This window comes from Eurosta solidaginis, chromosome 3, assembly GCF_040869045.1.
Source record: "Eurosta solidaginis isolate ZX-2024a chromosome 3, ASM4086904v1, whole genome shotgun sequence".
Classification (NCBI taxonomy): domain Eukaryota; kingdom Metazoa; phylum Arthropoda; class Insecta; order Diptera; family Tephritidae; genus Eurosta; species Eurosta solidaginis.
The window spans coordinates 66,128,833-66,149,811 of record NC_090321.1 but is presented as its reverse complement, the minus strand read 5'-3'; the positions used below and the strand labels follow the sequence as shown (position 1 = coordinate 66,149,811).

At 37.9% G+C, this 20,979-nt stretch overlaps 1 protein-coding gene across 6 annotated transcripts in view; it reads right to left on the bottom strand.

Moving 5' to 3' along the window:
* The window catches only part of enok (enoki mushroom), a 57,533-nt gene extending 45,764 nt beyond the window's left edge, over positions 1-11,769 (bottom strand). For 4 of the 6 annotated variants that reach the window (XM_067772088.1, XM_067772091.1, XM_067772090.1 and 1 more), the window contains exons 1-2: positions 11,539-11,590; positions 11,393-11,444 (exon numbers count right to left, since the gene is read on the bottom strand). In XM_067772088.1, coding sequence (XP_067628189.1) covers positions 11,393-11,444; positions 11,539-11,575 — 89 coding nt within the window. In that variant the 5' untranslated portion in view covers positions 11,576-11,590. Of the gene's footprint in view, positions 1-11,392; positions 11,445-11,538 lie in introns of all 6 variants that reach the window. The other 2 variants (XM_067772092.1, XM_067772093.1) reach the window with 2 other exon arrangements.
* Positions 11,770-20,979: the final 9,210 nt, after the last annotated feature.

The window sequence follows — 20,979 nt, the reverse complement described above, 5'->3', positions numbered from 1 at the left end:
TCTACGATTATGACGATGTCATCTGGAGCGATTGGTATTTCGGGCGTATCGAACCATTTTGCGCGTCTGGTTAGACCCGGTAAGTATTCACGGAGCCATCGTCTCCAAAATCGGTCCGCTAAGTCGCCGGCATTGCGAAAGCTTTCGTTCAGCTGTGTAGGAAGACCTACGTCGATGTCATCCTTTTCTCTTATGCCGCTGGAATTGCCGAGAAGGAAATGATTTGGCGTCAGAGCCTCGCTTTCCTGTGAGTCAAGCGGAATATATGTTAGTGGTCGCATATTGATGATGCTCTCAACGTCAGCTAGGGCAGCTCTCAGCACTTCTTCGCGCAAACCACCTTTTGGTAATATGTCCATCAAGACTGATTTCACCGAGCGAACCATGCGCTCCCATGCCCCACCCATATGTGGCGCTGCTGGTGGTATAAAGGACCATTCGATTTCAGGATATTTTTGTATAATAGCGTCAGACGATATTTTCTCGATCTCTTCCGCCAGTATTCGACTGGCGCCTCTAAAATTGGTCCCGTTGTCGGATAGAATTCGCCTGGGAACGCCTCTTCTGGCAATAAACAATTTCAGAATGAGTAGAAATGAGTCAGTCAAGAGTGATGGCGCAAGCTCAATGTGAACAGCTCGAATGGTCATACACGTAAATATAACGCCCCACCGTTTCTCATGCCTTCTTCCTGCCATCACGTCAAAGGGTCCAAAATAGTCAACCCCTGTGTATGCGAAGGGGTGAGTAAATGCTGCAAGACGATCTACCGGAAGTCTGCCCATTTCTGGTGGATTTGGCGTGGCCCGTTGGTTGCGACATTGTTGACAGACCTTTGCAACCGCTCTCACTAATGCACGTAATCCCGGAATGCAGAATCGCTGCCTCATCTCATTTACCACTATCTCGTTGTGATGGTGATGGAATTTGCGGTGGTAGAAGTCTCCGATGAGATTTGTAACGCTGTGATGCCGCGGGAGAATTATCGGTTGTTTTAGATCTGATGGCACTCCCCTTGCTTCGTCGATTCGTCCCTTTACGCGCAGCAGACCGTACTTATCTGTGAATGGAGAAAGTTTGTAAATTGAGCTTTTACGACTTACCCCGCCGGTTCTCAGTTGATTGAGTTCTTCGCTGTAACATTCGCGCTGGCACATACGAAATATCAGAAGCTCGGCACTTGTGCAAGTCGTATCGTACAGCAGCATCTGAGTTATAGGGTTTTTAATCGGAGCTCTTATAGTCAATCGAAGAAATCGGAGAACGGACATCTGTGCTGAACGTAGTTTCTCCCATTTGCTGAATCTTTTGGGATCTGGTGATGCACCCTCTTCAACCGAGATGTCAGCTGCTATGTGCTGTATCGTTTCCAGGGTGGATTGCGATTGTTGTATTTCGGATGTGTGCCAGGAAGTGTCCGGGAGTCTCAGAAACTCCGGTCCCGTAAACCATCTGTCGGCGCTGTTAACGTCGAGTTTGGGATTCCACTTAGTGGCGTCGTCCGCGACGTTGTGCTTTGATGGCACCCACCGCCATTCGTTGACTTGTGATTCTTCTAAGATTTCGCCGACGCGTACGGCCACAAATTGGTGGAACTTTCTGGTGTCAGACCTTATCCAGCATAACACGTCCTTCGAATCGGACCAGAAGATACGACGGCTAATATGTATAGAGATCTCTTGTTGTATAAATTTAGCGAGCCGAAGCCCAAGAATTGCAGCCATCAGCTCAAGCCTCGGAATAGACAGCGGCTTCAATGGGGCGACTCTGGTTTTTGATGCTACTAGGCTGCACTGATCTTCGCCGATTACGTTGGAACGCAGGAATGCTACAGCCGCATATGCTGATACACCGGCGTCTACAAAAACATGCAGCTGGTTATCGTCACTACGGTTCGCCAAGACATAGCAGCGTGGAATTCGGATGTCGTTAATGTATTTCAGCTTACGCACCCACTGCCACCACGCCGATCGTTCTTTGTTATGCACGGGCTCGTCCCAGGCCACCCCTGACCGCCAAACATCTTGCAGAACTGCCTTAGCCTCGATCACAAAAAAGCCTAGCAGACCCAAGGGGTCGAATATCGTCATCACCACTCGGAGCATTTGCCTCTTCGTTGGTATGCTTGATTCGTCAAAAACATCCGGCTTGAAATTATGTTTGAAGGTTAACTCGTCACTGTTCGGCAGCCACCACATGCCGAGAACCTTTTGGAATTCCGAACTTGGCTCGTCAAAGCACTTGTTTATAGACTCTGATCCTCCCATGAGTTCCTGCACAACTCGCGCAGAATTTGACAGCCAACTCCGCATCTCGAACCCGCCTTCACCGTGGATGTGGCGGACATCATTAGCTAAGCGAATCATCTCATCTTCGTCGTCTACGCTATGCAGCCAATCGTCTACAAATGTATTTTGAACGATTGCTGCCACTGCTTGAGGAAGCTCTTTCTCGAAACGTTGCGCATTTTTGTCTTTTATATAGTTGGCTAAAGATGGGGAGCAAGACGCTCCAAACGTCATAACGGTCATAGTCAATACATCAGGCCGCCGGCTGGTATCGCCATCCCTCCAAAGAAACTGTTGCGCCACCTGGTCCTCTTTCCTTACATGTATTTGGTGGAACATTTCACGGATGTCCCCGCATATAGCCACCGGTCGTTCACGAAACCTCATTAAAACACCCACCATCGATCGTAAGAGGTCAGGGCCTGTAAGCAATACGTCGTTCAGGCTTGTGTTTTGCACCTTGGCCGCCGCATCCCATACGATTCGTCTCTTATTTTTGTTAACATTCATGACGGTGAACATTGGTATAAACCAGGACTTACCTCCTTTAGTGACTTCGTCGGCGGAAAGCTTTCGAGCGTACCCCTTGTCGATGTAGTGATTCATTTTCTCAATGACGAATTCTTTCAACTCGGTGCACTTTTCCATCTTTCTTTCAAGACATTGAAGTCGATGATAAGCCATTTGGAAGGAGTCGGGTAAATCAATTATGTCGTATCTCCATAAGAGGCCAGTCTCCCACTTCTTCTCGCATGGTTTATATTTGACTGTATTCTGCATTATGGTATATGCGCGTTCGTCTGCCTTTGACCTGAGCGGTTTGACGGTGGGACTGGTACCTATCGATTCTATGGAAAAATATGTTCTCATCAAGCTGTCCACTTGATTATCTCGCGTACAGGGGCATACGTGCAACAAGCTTTCCTCTACTGGATGATTGGAATTTTTATGGCCATATACCGACCAGCCTAACTTGCAACGCGCAGCTACTAGATCATCACCCTCGACTTCGTGTACCTCTATCGGAATGGAGAGCTTTGTGTTATCCAAACCTATCAACAAACGTGCTCTGCAATTAGTGTATGGTACAATAGGCAGTGGTCTCAAGTGATGGTGCTCTGCCAGCTCTTCGGCGTTTAGAGATTGTTGCGGTAGTTCAAGGTTAGTGATGGTGCGCACGTTACGCATACGGTATCGCGTTGAGTTTTCTCCTCTGCCAGATATTTCGCAGCCTACAAACTTCGAGTTAGCCTCTTGTTGAGTGATATCGCCTGTCCATCTCAAACAAAGTTCTTCGCTGGGACCGTCAAGCCCCAAGTGCTCGGCCAAGCTATTATCCATCAGTGTGCACGATGCTCCTTCGTCGATGAGGGCAAACGTCTCTAAAGTTGATTTCGGTCCATAAAGAGTCACCGGAATGTAGCGGAAGATTGTTCTCTTGAATTTGCGCTGATGGAATAGGACTGTGGGCCCGTCATTATTGTTCACCTTGCTGTTGTCAGCTCCAAATGATCGACTATGTAATAGTGGGTTATGGGCCATTCTACAACCGTCAATTCCGCACTCTTTCTTGGATGCACAGCGCCGAAGCAAATGCGTTTCGAAGCAACGGATGCATAGTTTTTTGTCCTTCACCACCTGCCAACGTTCATTTCTGCTCTTTGCCTTGAAGTTTTGACACTCGGAGAGATTATGGTCGTTGCCACACAGATGACAGAGAGGTTTTGTTCTAGCATGCCCTTTGGAATTACTGTCGTGAATGAGGACTCTTTCTTTGTTGCCCCTTCGTCCCGCCTTTTCTTCCCCAGTCGTATAAGTTGGAGAGCTAAGTGGTGTCACTTGGCTGGCGCACGATGCTAGGCCGAAAAGCCAATCATCAAATGCTATAATGTCGACGCGAGCCGTGGTCATTCGACGGCGACCCCAATCTAGTTTCATATCCCCTGGAAGTTTGGCCAGCAACTCATTTATCAACATTGGATCATTAAGATAGTCGCTAAGACCCAACGCCTGCATCGTTGCCCTATAATTTTGAACGGCCAGAGCGAGCTCGATTAGGGTGTGCAACCGATCAGTTTTTACTGTTGGCATTTGTCTCAACTTGCGCTGAAGTGTATCGTGGATTACATCGGGTCGCCCGAAAAGCATGCGCAATGTAGCAATGGCAAGGTGAACGGTGGAGGGCATCATTAGTTTCCCTCTCACAGCTTCTAGAGCCGCCCCGCGTAGTGACTTTTGAAGTCGAATTAGATTTTCCTGTTCAGTGAACCCACAACGTTCAGTTGATTGCTCGTAGTTCGTGATGAAGAGCGGCCACTCCTCTGCTTTTCCAGAGAAGAGTGGCAGATCTTTACTAAGCACGTGTCGTGCTGCCGCTTGCGATGGTGTCAGGCTTACGTCCAGATTGTACCGAGGCTGCGTGTATAGACCACCCCACGTGCTGTCGCTGACGGGCGCTAAACCTCCATGTGGTTGCCCGGAACAGCCGTGCACTGGTGAGACGGGTTGGTATGGTGCGGCAGCGCCATATGTTCCTATATATGCAGTGCCCACGTTAGCCTGTGATATATCGAATGGCAATTGCGATGCATGCTGGTCGTTACCCCTTTGAATGGATGTGAAAATGGTACTATTCGGTCCGTGACGGCTCTGACCGTACACGCATCCAGATGGGTGAGCAAACGTTGAGTTTAGCTGAGGTTTACCAATATAAGAGGGTACACCATTATAAAGATATTGGTTATGCATCATATGTGTGCTAGTATAACATGGCTGTTGACTTATGGGTACACCCAGGCCTCCGAGCCCGGCATGTAGCGATGTGTATGGTGACATTTGGTAAGCACTATTCGTGGAAAATATTGCGGACACACTCCCTGGCATTGTGGTAGCAGGTGTTCCAATTGACAAATTACCCGCCGTAACATGTGATTGTGGATTACTGCTGCATGCACCAATAAGCGGAGGTGCATCACTAACAAGGGAAACTTCGGAATTTTGCAAGTCATTCATGGCGTGTTAGCAAATGGCGGATGCGTAGAAACAATATATTTTCCACAACGTGCTTTCGTTTGTCGTTTTCCACAAGTATTTTAGAATGTTGGCGGGTGGAGAAATAACACGTATTTTAAGCTGTATTACCTTGTAAAATTCATTTAATTCAGGTGTAATTCTGTACAAAGGAAATGATTAACTTATATTGCAATTATATGATTGTAAATCTAATTATAAGCATGGTCGTGGTCGTGATCGTGATCGCTAAAATACTTGTGCTGCTTGTCCTCCTTGTTCAACGCCGCCAACGAAAAGAAAAAGAAAAGGCAAAGGATCCAATGCAATGCCTTAACGTCAGTTGAACTCGTGTAGGCGATTTACTTGACATGCAGACACAAGGTTGCATTTTGAAGTAGAATAAATTTGTAACTTTAGGTACTCAAGGGTGTACTGGTTTGTTGCGCGCTAACAGGTATATAAAAATAAAATTTATAAATCTCCCTAGCACAATAGTGAGCTCAAACATTTAAAAAATTTGAGAAACAAGTTCTTTAAAAAATATAAGTTTACTAATCAGCCTCGATTTTATGATGTTTATTGTTTATAAGAAAAAACTTATGAATCTTAATAAGTCTTTATATTATTATTATTATTATTATTATTTATTTATTATTACGGCGTTTTAAGCCTAAAACTTAGATTATTACAAATTATTAATACATTTTAATAATAATAGGATTTCTAGCGTTTGGGGTGTCGGAATGCATGAGATTCCGATCAGCACGGAAACTGGTGGTCCCAACGAGCGAGTCTTGGGGTCATATCATTGGGAGGTTGGAAGGACGTGTTCTCAATCCTGCCCTACTCCAAGACGTATGATTACACATTTTTATTATTTATGCTGTCGGAATGCATTTGATTCCGGTCAACCCAAAAGCTAGCAGCTCAGCAGAATGAGCCACTCTTATCGGACGGTTGGAAAGGACGTGTTTCCAATCCTCCCTGTACCAGCTTTTATGTAAACATAATTAATTATAATATATCATTGTTGTAGGAATATACGTGATTCACATGAACACTCCAACTGTTTGTCTGGGACGATATATTCAGGAATTCTTTCCTAATTTGATTGCGAGCGATATATGTATTTGACCTGATGCATAAGGTTTCTCTGTGTCTATTTGGATTGCCGTGTACGCTCAAGGATCAGTAACATGAAAAACAGATACAAAATATTTTATCTTATTGGAAGGGTTTTGCAATATTCTAATAAACTTTTTTCGAAGGTGTTTAAGTTTTCACAATTTTTAACATAATTAGGTAGTTCATTAAAACATTTCAGGCCTTTGTAAAATATATTTTGCTTGTCCATTTCTGTTTTGAGAAGAGGTAATCTAAAATTATTATTTCCCTGATTATGTAGGAATGGGTTTCATTCACATAAACAAGTTTTTCACTTAGGTAGGCTGGTAATTTACCATGCTTGATATAAAATACAAATTTCATACTATGGTAAAATATCAACTGTTTCACGCTCAGCCAGTTTAGTGCATCAAGCATACTCTTTATGGAAGTGTCGTACCTCACTTTCAATATAAATCTCATAGCTTTGTTTTGCATAATTTGTAACCTGTCTACTTGTGTTTCATTGGCAATAAAGAATATTGTAGGGCAATATAAGAAGTGCGGTTCTATGATGGATCTATAAACTTTCAACTTATATTTCTTACTAATAAGTTTACACGATCTCTTCCAAAATCCATTTTTTTGCCCATTTTGGCAACAATATAATCAATATGATCTGTAAACCTCAGTTTATTGTCAATCAGGATCCCTAAGTACTTAAATATTTTGACATCCTCAATGCTCGTATTCATTATTTTTAGATCAAAATTAAGTGATTCTCTATTGGTCGTCCTAGATAAAACCATGAACTTAGTTTTGATAACGTTAAGCTTGAGTTTATTAGTGCAAAGCCACCTATACAATGAGTCCAAATCTTCTTGCATTTTGCTCCTTGCTATTGAAATGTCGGTTTCATTTACTTCAAGTAGCGCATCATCTGCAAACAACCTGACTTTACTATATTTCAGTGCTGATGATATATCGTTTATGTAAATGTTGAACAGGATTGGTGCTAATACCGACCCTTGTGGTAAACCTATGTCCACTTGTGCCTCGGATGAGACTACTGACTCGATGGTTGTTCTTTGTTTCCGGTCTGACAAGAAGCTTCTAAACCACTGCAATTCATTTTCCCTACTACCAATTTTTTGTAGTTTATCGAGCATTATATTCCTATCAATTGTTTCGAACGCTCTTTTCAGGTCAATGAAAACTGCTACTATATTTTTTTTAGGCTCAGCTCTTCCTTCCAGCTAGATATGACGTAATTTAACGCCGTCTCGCAAGAGTGCCTTTCTCGGAAACCGGATTGTTCCTTTATAAGGATTTCATTATTTTCTAAGTAATTAAGCAGTTGATTTTTTATTACAATTTCCAGAATTTTTTCTATGTTCGGCAATGTATTTATCGGCCTTAGTTCTTCTGCCATTATTGAATCTTTTACTTTCTTAATTGGTACTATTGTCGAAATTTTCCACATGTCTGGCACTATTCCAGTAGTCATGGATTTGTTTATAGCGGTTGCATAGAAGAAACCCATGTACGATACCGAATCTTTAATTACGCCTTCTGAAAGTAAATTTTTCCCCCCAGTTTTATTTTTGAATCTTTTTGCTATACGTATAACATCCTCAACCGTAATTTCTTCGAATTTTAAACATGACCTAGTTGTAAATTGGAAGTCGTTCTGACTCTGAACAACTTCAATTTCCCTGTTTATATCAACAATGCTATCTATAAAGAAGGAGTTCAATGCTTCAGCAATATCGCGAGGTGTATCATATGTCACACCTTTTACGATCACCTTCAAGATCTTTTCTTGTGGCCCAGTTAAGTTTACAGCATGCTTAAGATACTTCCACATTAGCCTGCTATCTGAACAATTGATATCAATATTATTCTCCATGTATTTATTCTTTTTAAATTTGATTAGTTTTTTGTAGTACTTCGCGACCATGTTATATTCGGTATAGTCACCCGTTGCTCTAGCTTGTGAGTGCAACCCGGTATTTTAGTTTATTCAATTCTGTCAATTCTTGGTCATACCATTTATTTCTTAACTTTACCGTACTGAATTTTTCAAACGTTAGTACTCCCATACAATCTAGTAAACAAGTATTTATATAGTTCACCATGTCGTTGACATTGCTCAGTACGTCAGAAATTTTGAGGTAAACATCAAGAGCAATCCGAAGAACTTTTGGAATTACATTAACTCCATGAAGAGCGTATCCAGCATACCGAAATCAGTAAGCTACAATTTATAATATTGAAAAATTGTCTTTCGCTAGTACGACGGTTAATAATTATATTCAATAAATCATTGGCATCGGGTATTTTTATTGTTGACTGGAAACAAGCATCCGTCACTCCCATTTTTAAGTCTGGCAACAAAAGTAACTGTTCTAATTACAGGCCTATTTCCAAATTGTCTACAACTTCGAAGCTTTTTGAATGTGTTGTCAATGACAAGCTTCACTTTAGTTTGGTTTTGTCCCGGCCAGATCCACATTAACGAACCTCGCTGTCTTTTCTGAGGATTGCTACGCGGCATTTAGGCGGGGTTTTCAGGTTTATACAATATACCTAGACTTCTCCAAGGCATTCGATAAAATTTCTCATACAATTTTAATTGCGAAATTAGCTTGCTATGGGTTCCACTCTACGTTCCTACAGTGGATTAAATCTTACCTGCACAGCAGAAGTAATGTTGTAAATATTGACGGTGTTTATTCGTAACCATTTTGGGCCACCTCTGGAGTGCCCCAGGGCAGCATTCTGGGCCCTTTACTATTTATCTTGTTCATTAATGACATTAGCTCTTGCTTCTCATCTACCAAATTTCTGCTTTATGCTGATGATCTCAAGATATATTCTGAGATCAGTTGTTATAATGATATCGTTGTTCTTCTATCTGAGATTCATAAGCTTTATATCTGGTGTGTTAAGAACCGTCTTTTCCTTAATATAAGTAAGCGCCACACTGTGACGTACGGTAAACTGCTGAGGCCACTTCATACCTCCTATCATATTGCAGAAACCTTTCTTCGAACAACTCTTGAAGTTAAAGACTTGGGGGTATACTTCGACTCAAAGTTTAATTTTAACACTCACGTCAGCTTCACAATTTCTAAGGCGCTTTCAATGCTTGCTTTTGTCAGACGCCATTCCGCAAACTTCTCTGACCCCTACACACTCAAAGTTTTATATACGTCCTTTGTGCGGTCCAAACTTGAGTATGCGGCTTTCATTTGGCGGCCCTACCACGCAGTTCACATCCACCGCCTGGAGCGGGTTCAAAAAATCTTTATGTGCTTCGCGCTTATTTCATTACGTTTCTCTGAACCGATCCCGTCTTATGAGTCTCGATGCCAACTAATATCCTTACTATCCCTATCTTTTCACGGGCAAAATTGACTGCGCGCTGCTTCTTAAAAGACTATGCTTAAATACTTCCTGTAGAAACCTCCGCCACTTTGAAATCTTTTTCATAGGGCTGAGTAGAACTGTTTATAACTCAAAAGCGCCTATTAACAGAGTCCTATCAGAAATTAATTGCTTCTCAAGTGTTTTGGATATTGATTTCTCCGACTCAAAATACGCTTTTCAACTTAAACTAAAAAATTACTTAATCTGTAAAAATATTTTTGCTAGTGTTCTCCATAGCTTAATATAAGCTGGTATCTGTAATTTAGTCATAAGTGTCAGTACTAAACATTTGTTACTAGACTAAATAAATAAATAAATAAAAAAAAAACGTTTTTAAGCATCGGCATGGCAATTCCGTTCGGGCCTACTGCTTTAGATGGTATAAGTTTTTTAAATGTTTCTCAAATTTTTCCCCGCACAGCTGTCTGATGTGTTTACGTCCTTGGTTTGTGGGTGCCAGGATCTAGCTGTCTCTCACACGAATTGGAGCCTCCGTGTGAAATTTTATCCGGATTTCCGGCATTTTTTCAACCAAAAAAACCGAAAAAAAATTCATATTTGTGGCAATTCATTTTGTTTTTAAGCATCGGCATGGCAATTCCGTTCGGGCCTACTGCTTTAGATGGTATAGGTTTTTTAAATGTTTCTCCAATTTTTCCCCGCACAGCTGTCTGATGCGTTTACGTCCTTGGTTTGTGGGTGCCAGGATCTAGCTGTCTCTCACACGAATTGGAGTCTCCGTTTGAAATTTTAGCCAGATTTGCGGGATTTTTTCAACGAAATAAAACGAAAAAAAAAAATTCATATTTGTTGCAATTAATTTTTGTGAAGTGCATGTTGTTGTAGATGTATTAACGATAAAGCCACTCTCCAAAGGTTTTGGGGAGTGTTATCGATGTTCGGTCCTTTGCCGCATATATGTAGATCCGATACATTCCGGTAACAAGACACCATTAAGGTACTAGCCCGACCATCTTGGAAAGCATATGACCACATTAAACCACAATGTGCGTTTACGATGGAGATGCCTGTCGAGTTTCCCAGTTTAACGTACAGAACGCTTTGTCATCTATTTGATTTAAGGATTTGGTGTCCTTGTAAGAGATAAACAATTGATATACATATTATATAACCTATGTAGTTTTCCTGTAGTGCATAAATTTAAGCTTTGTAACCTTAAAATTTACTCCTGTTGGAAAGTAGTATGTAAGTGCACATTAAGATATGAATATATGTAGCATCAACACCCTTGGTTACAAATTTGTTATTCACACAACGTTAGATGTATGCATAACGTTGATATTCACATACTAAATTTATATATATATATATATATATTTAATACAAGCGTATCATATTTAATAACACAAGTGTTGTATGAGTGGTACTGACTTGTAATTAGCAAGAATATATATCTATATGAAGCAGATACTATGTATATACAAACGCGTTTAGATATTGCCTGTACCGGATGAAGTACTATGTACATCTATATTTTCATACATATTTGATATATTATTTTGTATGTACCGAAATGGGTCAAATAGAAAACTAACCAGCATATATACTCTTTTAAATGCGAATCGCATACATCACAAAGTCCAAATACTTGGTATGATAACGAAAAATAGAAAATATTTCAATTTTCATCAATTTTACGTGTTTAACTTTGGCTGACAATTGGAAAATTTTGTATACATACATATACGCCAAAAAACTGAAACAGCAGCTCTACACATATTTGATTTCAAACTCTTAAAGGCGTCTTAAATGCATATTCTTATTAGTTTAAATACTATTTTTCAATGCTTTATTGCTTATTATACCTTAAAGATGTATTAATTTTGCACAAGCACTTTCATATGTATAATAAAACGTATCTTATAAAAATTCTGGCACGCAAAGATGCGTTTTCTACTTTTATGAAAAACCGTATTGCCAGATAGCTCAAATTGGCTTTTTATTAGAGATACCGGACTAAGCAGTTGGATCCTGATTGATGTCGTAGCCTCGCAATATGGCAGATGGCGAGATTGAAATGGCAGGTGTCGAGGTGACGAAATCGACAGTTCAAGTTCAAAAGAACTTAATTCAAGATCAGAATTACCATTCTATTTAATTATTTCTAATTGCTGTTTTTATGCACGGGTCCCTTTTCGCTCTTATTTGAAATGCAGATCTATACATAAAGTTTTGGTTGGAAAGATGCGTGCTATTAGCTTTGGGCATTATTAGTCGGGTAAAAGTCTAGTTGAGGGGTCGACTGCTAATATGCTACCAAAAACCTATTTGCAGTTGAAGTTGGCGATTTTCATGTGGTTGTTGTTGTGTTTTTACCCACCAAAAAAATTGTGCATCACCGTGGCAGTAGCCAGGGTTATACCACACACCCGGACTTGGCATGGCGTAGCCCAGGATTATTTTTTATAAGCGCGGCCAAAGGCCGCCAACTCAGAAAGGTGTTCTGCGCAAAAATACTATGGATCCCACCCCCGGTTTCGGAGGTACCCGCGGGTCTTTTTTCGGTTTTTCGTTAATATCTTTTGAACGAGTTAATATTTTTATTTTCTGCCTTCGGATTATTAATACTGATGTCAAGACCCGTCGTTTGACACCTCTCTCGATAGCGTATTAGCAGTCGACCCCTCAACTAGACTATTACCATTAGTCGTTGTGCTTTTGTTTATTTATGTGGTGTGATGGTAGCGTGCTCCGCCTATCACACCGTATGCCCTGGGTTCAACTCCCGGGCAAAGCAACATCAAAATTTTAGAAATAAGATTTTTCAATTAGAAGAAAATTTTTCTAAGCGGGGTCGCCCCTCGGCAGTGTCTGGCAAGCGCTCCGATTGTATTTCTGCCATGAAAAGCTCTCAGTGAACACTGATCTGCCTTGCAGATGCCGTTCGGAGTCGGCATAAAACACGTAGGTCCCGTCCGGCCAATTTGTAAGGAAAAATCAAGAGGAGCACGACGCAAATTGGAAGAGAAGCTCGGCCTTAGATCTCTTCGGAGGTTATCGCGCCTTACATTTTTTATTTTTTTTTTTATTTATTTATTAAAATATTTTGTGAAAAATGAAAGATTGTGAGCACACAAAGAAATCTATTTGTACCATGGCATTATTGTGAAAATTTCATAAAAATGAAGAAAACGCAAAAATTACAAACATATTCCACAAAAAATAAGTCTCTTAGTCATAATTCTGTGGTGTTGCTTGGTGACTTTAATCTGCCTTAGGTGTCTTGGAGTCGCATTGATGGTTTTCTCGTTCCTGCATCTTCCCGTGCTAGCTTTTCCGATTTTTTTAAAGACCTAGCTGATGCCGGACTTTATCAATTGAACAATGTTCACAACAAATTTGGTAAATGTTTGGACTTGATATTTGTAGATGACACTTCGAGGTATTCTGTAAATAGATGTGATCCGTTTACTTTACTTGAAGATGTCTATCATCCTGCTCTTATTTTGTATTTCGTATCTCACGATATTCCTGAGCATAGGTCCAAAGTTGCGTGTGAGACTCCTCGCCGGTTTCTATTCAGGAAAGCCAATTGGTCCGAGCTAATCAGCGAGATTTCAAAAATTGCCTGGCCTGTGTACAACGGGGATATTGAAGTGAGCGTATCTCACTTTAACAATGTGCTTCACGAAATTTTTCACAAATGCATACCTTTATCGGACACCTCGACAGCTACATCAACTGCTTGGTGCACTAAAGAACATCTAAAACATCTGAAAAACGAAAAGACGCGTTTGTTCAAGCGATACAAACTATCTGGTACAAGAACTGCCTATGCTGCTTACTCTATATTACGTCATAAATATAACACCCTAAACAGCACACAATTCATATTCATATTTATTTTAAGTAAGAGGGTGTATATGTAAGACTTCAGTCTTTTTAGATACATCAACAAGGTGGAAATTTAACAAGTATATAAACTTAAATCTAATACAATTTTGTTTAAATTAATAGAATGAAATTAAATCTAATTAAATTAAAGCTTTACAGTGGGTATCAATTAAATTTATGTACGTTTCAGATAAAATTTAGTTTTAGTTTCAAATTTAAAAGTATAAATATATAGCATATATAGGATTTAGAAACAGTATAGGATAGAACAGACACTTAGCAACATGAACCAGTTAGATAGCAATCATACTCACTCCGCAGAACTAAAGTAATTGAGAATTACTCTTTCGTGATTACACCTACTCATAGCAGCTTTGACATGTTCTGGAATAGAATTCCACAGCCTCACAGCATTAATGAAAAAAGTCTTGACGAGCACAAATAGGTATATTTCGGTACGATCAGGTTGTGATGTCTTTTAGACCTTGCGAATTTCAGTTTCTCATAAAGATATTCTGGAGTTTTATATTCTATAAGCTTGTAAATGAATATACAGTTTCTTGCTGCCAGGTAATCTAAAATAGTGCATCCCAGAATTTTAGTCTTCCAAGCCGATATGTGGTCATATCTTTTAATACCATAGACATATCGCGTTACATTGTTGAATGCAACATCAATTTTGTGAGACGAAATAGAATCGAGTTTGCTGTATACGAGCTCCGAGTACGTGAAGTGAGGCAAAATTAGTTGAACAGCTAACTTTTTTCTAGTATTTACAGGCGTAAATGAGGCTGACATTCTTAATCTTCGTAGAACAACATACACATTACTAACAATTTTATTTATATGGTCTGAACAGGTTAGCGAGGAGTTTATACAAATCCCAAATTCCGTATCTTCTCAGTAAACATTAAGACGCTATTACCAATATACAATTCAGGAATGTCTTCCACATGAACCAGACTATTACTGATAGGCAATACATACGACTTAGCGGCATTTAGACAAAGACAATTATCGGATGCCCATTGGGAAATTGCCAAGAGATCACTGTTAATTTTAAAACACAAATCCTCAACAAGACCAACGCGACTGGACAAATACAGTTGAATATCATCTGCGTAAGCATGAACTTTGACGTACTGACATACAGAAAATACATCATTGACAAAAATGCTAAACAAAAGGGGACCAAGAACAGATGCTTGGGGCACACCAGAGGTAACGCTACTAGACATAGAAGACTCAGCATTGCAGACAACCCTTTGTGTTCTTCCAGTAAGATAGCTTGTCATTAGCTTAAGGGAGCTATCCGAAAATCCAATAAAGTATTTAAGCTTTTTGCAAAGGAGGTAATGATTTACCAGATCAAACGCCTTAGAAAAGTCCAGGAGACAAAGGAGCGTAAGATGACTATCGTCGAGCTGTAACCTAATGTCGTCCATTATTTTTACCATAGCTGTAGAACAGCTATGTTTAGGCTTAAACCCTGATTGTAGTGGGGATAACAAATTATTTCGCTTAATAAAAGTAGAAATTTGCGTTGCCATTAGGGACTCACACACTTTTGAGAAGGCTGGCAGAATACTTATTGGTCTATAATCACAAGGATTAGTGGCATTATTCTTTTTTTGAACTGGTATAATAACAGCCTTTTTCCATTCCGTTGGAAAATGCGCAGTGGTAAAACAGTGATTTATTATATGTGTTAAAGGACCCAGAAAAAAAGGCAACACTAATTTTACAAATTTCAGGGATAATCCATCATTACCTACTGCATTTGATTTAATCATGGTGAGTGATTTTAAAACATCAAACTCAGATACTCCTTCGAATTGAAATTTCTCATTTGAACTAAAATGATCTACAAGTGTTAGAGGGGGAGGCCTATGTATACTTCTACTAGCACTAGTAAAGTAATCATTTAGTACAGCTGGAGCTATTTTACACTCAGCCTCAACTTTCCCATGCACATTAAGCTTTTTCAGGTTATTCCAAAGTTCTCTTGTTGGTAGAGACGGACTCAGCTTGGCATCACAGTAACGTCGCTTCGCATTTCTAATAATCACAGTCGCTTTGTTTCGTGCAATTTTATACTGCGACCAAGCGTATGCAGTAGCCGTCCTTCTCCATCTGGCATATAATGTATTCCGAATTTTAATAGCTGATTTTACTTTATTGTTATACCAAGGGCAAGAAGTGTTAATGGACTTAACACTACGAATAGGGACGTGTTCATTTAATAATTGAGCCAAGGTGTTATTTAAAAATTCAAGTTTTTCATCAACACTCTCAAGGAACCAACATTCAGTCCAGTTGAAATTCGAGACACTAGCACACAGGTCACTAACGTTTACAGACTTCAAGTCACGATATGTAAAAGTACTACTATTAGGTGGACAGTTAAACGACACATCTAGTGAGCAGAATACTAAGTCATGATCCGATATAAAAAACATTTGGTCAAACTTTATAACATTGTCAGGACTAGAAGGGATAACTAGATCCAACAGGCTAGGACGCGAGTTGTTGGCATATCTTGTTGGGATGGATCTGTTAACCACAGTAAGTCCAGCGGTAGACACATGATCCAGTAATTTTATTGTATAGGAATCATTTAAAAGAAGATTGACATTAAAATCACCACAAATAACATAACGCTCATATTCAATCAAATACGTAGTCAACTCAGAAAAAAACGAATCTAACATGCAACATCTATGAGGATTGTACACACATGACACTAGTATTTTAATAACATTATCTGTAATTTCAGCAATAAGAAATTCAGTTTCAGAGTTATTTGATATTGCTAAAGTTCTGATAGCAAGTGTAGACCTAAAGTAAATTGCAACTCCTCCACCTTTTTTGTGAGTTCGATCATGCCTAATCAGACCAAAATTTGGGATGCTATAATGAATATCAGACACTGCAGGATTAAACCACGTTTCTGAAACACAAATGACATCAACACCTGATCCTCCAAATATATCCCTAACATGTCCAACTTTTCACTATTGAGACTTCGCGCATTAAAATGTACCACATTCAGGCCATTAGACTGCTGACATAAAATATTAATTAAAGTCTTATGGTTATTATTATAGTTACTATTAATACTGGAGGCCAATGTCCTACTGGGGGTTAAAACCATCACACCGACTTTATGAAGAAAAAACCACAAAATAAATGCAACACAAAAGCAAAAAAACATAACAAAAATAAAATATGATTGCAATTAAACAAGAGAAAGAAGAAGAAGAACATAGTGTAGAAACAAAGCATTTGAGATTTGAAAAGAGTAAGGAAAATAAGCTGAGCACATGTACCCAAGAAAGTAAACAAACAAAGAATATACAGGAGGTGGAAAATAATAGGAGAGAAAAATCCTGTTTCAAACTTAAATTGTAAACAAATGCAAATTAAAACTAATACATAGCATTGTATAGATATATATACACTCATGAAAACGATTATTTTCGTGCTTTAGTGCCAACAAAGAGGATAGATAATAAGAGGCGTCATATCGCCATTTCAGAAAACCGACTGCGTTTTGTATGAAATTTGCCAATGTACCAATTCATGGGCTCGGCCATTCCTCTTTGTGCCTGTCCGCGAAGATTTGGTAAAATGCAGTGAAGAATTAACTCAGTGAGTGTAAAGTTAACATTGTGTTTTTGTGTTAAAATAGTGTAAAAAGTGAATAAAAAGGCAAATAAATAGTGTAAAAATTTAATATAATTGTGTAAAAATATATAAAAAAGTGAAGTGAATTGAAATATTGGCTTAAAATCAAGAAATTGTGCAAAAATTTTTGTGTTTGAGCTAAAACATAAATTGAGTGAGAATATGAAATGTCAGTGTAAATGAAAGTGTAAAAAAAAAAGCACACGATAAGAAGTGAAGAAATAAAAACAGGTAAATATTCTGTTCCAATTAGTAAAAAGGTGATTGAAATTGTGTAAAAAGTTAATTAAATTGTGTAAAAAAGGATAAAAAAGTGAAGTAAAGTGAAATATTGGCTTAAAACTAAGAAATTGTGCAAAAAGTATTGTGTTTGTGCTGGAAGCATTAATTGAGTGAGAATGTGAAATGTCAGTGTAAATGAAAATGTAAAAAAAGCACAGGATAAAAAGTGAAGAAATAAAAACACGTAAATATTCTGTGCAAATTAGTAAAAAAAAGTGATTAAAATTGTGTAAAAAGTTTATGAAATTGTGTAAAAAAGGATAAAAAAGTTAAGTGAAGTGAAGTATTGCCATAAAAATAAGATATCTTCAAAAAAAGAAGTTGTTCATTTGTGTGTTGTTTATGCTCAAAATAGTGGAAATAAGTGGAAATATAAACAAAAATTTTAGAAAAAATTGTTTCGGAAAATTGTGCAGAAAGTTAAGAAAATTGTGAAAAATTTTGTAAAGTGTTAAGTGAAGTTTGAAATCGTGGTATATAATTTCAAAAAGAATTTGTGTGTGATAAAAGAAACTAAAAGGAATTATGCAAGTGTATTAAGTTTTTCCAAAATTTATATATGTATTATATATATATTGTATATGTGTTTTTAAAATCTATACAATATTATATAAATGTATATGTATTTGGATTCCAGCAATAAAGTTATTAACCTCTTATTTTATGGAAATTATCGGAAGAAAATTGCGCCAAAATTGGTAAAATTCCAATGAACATTTAATATATGTGTTACTACACAAAGCTTTTCAAATGTAAAACGAAGGAAAAAGGTAAAGTATTTTAATATAAAACAAAGTTATCTTTAAAAATTAAAGATTTTTGCAAAGCAATAATGATTAAACGGTCATACGGCTGTGTGGAAGTAACTATTTCGGAAAAGGTGTATCACCCAAAGAAGCATAGCTATCGCACAGCAAAGATGTATAAAAAATAATACATAAATTACCCCCTATTATGCGAATAAATTAAAATAAATTTTTTTTTTTAATATTTATGTAAAGTGCATAATTTCGCGGGTTCACCGCTTCATATTTTTCATCTTTTATATGGATACGCTTATTATATTCTTGCCATGATTTTATGCGGCAATGTTGCTGTTGCGGTTGAAGATTTCTAGTTTGCCCTCTTATGGCACAAATTCGCACTGACACGTCGATGTCAAAATTTGCATTTGTTGCTATTTTTCTTTCTTTAAAGAGCATATTTCCGCTAATTTTATAATGTAATATACAAAAGAAGGTTGCGAATAGTCTTTCCAGAATAGTATGGATGAATTAAATAGCCTTATTGCTAAAAACAGCTGGAATTTAGTTAATTCTAGCAATTATTTAATTCCCTTTTTTGTCTCCCGTTTTCTGAAAGCTGTAAAAGGGCAGCACTTTTGACAGCCGACAACTTTGCCAGCCCTTCGTATTCGATTGTATTCGCCATTCGTATACGTAAATTTGTATTTATAAATATTATAAATAGATATATGTATATGTTCAATGGCAGCTGACACATGTCCATATGTACATATATTTAAATGCAGCCATGCAACCACCCCCAAATCCCAATGAAAACGCTTAATTCGTATTGTTGCGAATAAAATAATTACATTTTTATTTATTATAAGTACATACATACATATGTACTTTATGCAATGTATGTCAATTTTAGTGACCAATAATATGGTTTGCCGTCGGCAAAACGCAAATCTTGTAGATCTCCGCCTGATTAATGAAATTGATTGAAATTTTTTAAATGTTCTTTTATTTTAAGTATTATAATTTGAGAGATCAGAACTATTTTCAATTGAAAATATTTTTATATCTATCAAAACTAAATATCAAAGAAAAGTATATTAAAATATTTGAAATAAATTATAAACATATTTAGGTATTTGAAAGTTGATATATGTACAAGTGTATATTGTTGTATACAAATTATATAATTCATTATATATTTGTTGAATAAATATCGTGCCTGCTATGTTGCATGAAATTACATTTTGAAACCATGTAAATTTTGGTTGCCATTGTTAAGATTTGCCGTCGGCAAAATGCAACACTTCCCCTTGATTAAGTAAATTGTAATATGGTATAATTTATTTATTTAAGTTAAAATTTTCAATATTGCACAAATATTGAACATAAATTGTGCATAAATATTCTAGTAATTTGTATAAAAATATTAACATGCTATTTTGCATGAAATCGCATTTTGTAAGCATTTGGACAAAGTTAACAAAACTTCAAAAAGCTCAAATGCAGAAAATAACTCAATGTCTAAATGTCACTCATTTTGACTTATTCTCTACTTAATTTTCGTCAGGCGAAACAAAAAATATGAGACAAGAAATTACGAAAAATAGGAAGAGACGGAATGGCCGAGCCCATGAAATAGGTACATTGGGAAATTGCAATTCTGCCCGACATTGTCATCTGGTGTCTCTTATTATCTATCCTCTTTGGAAAGACTAAAGAGTTTCCTTCTACAATGAAGCTTAACGATCATACTTCGAGCGATAATGCCATAATTGCTAATATGTTTGCCGATTATTTCAAATCTAACTATTCGAATTCACCCGATTCGGTGCCGTAAGATTATACATTTAGTTTGTTCCCAATGAATTCGGCATTAGTTCCTTTCATTAGTCCTGAAGATGTTCTTTGGCATATGGATAATCTGAAAATAGCTGTGTTTTTTTTTTTACTTCTATATACGTTTACGCTTAAACTTTATATAGACTGCTAAGCGACAAACTTTAAATACACCTCTGAAATTGCTGCGCTTAAAATTTGTCCTACTAAATTTCAATACGCATTATTCTCAGATGTAACTGAAATATGTGTTTTTGTTTCATCCTCTACACTAATTCTATGTATTCTATGTGTGTCCACAATTCATCGCAACTGATTCAGCTATATGTTATACCCTATGGCCATCAGAGGGTTGAGTCTCCGCTTTTCGGTACACCCTGTGCTGTTATGTTAGTTATTTAACCACTGCCGCTAGATGGGTCTCCTAAGCATTATGTAAGCGAGGATAGGCGTTTTTTTTTTCACGCGAAAACGAAACGTATACGCGTGTAAAAAAAAACACGGCTAATATCTTAGATTTCTGGACCTGATCAAATTCCGCTAGATGTACTAAAAACTTGTGCACAATACCTATATCGACCTCTAGCTTGTTTATTTAATGCCTCCCTGAAGCAAGGGATATTTCCTATGAAGTAGAAAGAGTCATTTATAATTCCTCTCCATACGAGTGGCAGCAGATCTTGTGTCAAAAACTACAGAGGAATAGCTAAACTCAATGCCATTCCCAAGCTCTTAGA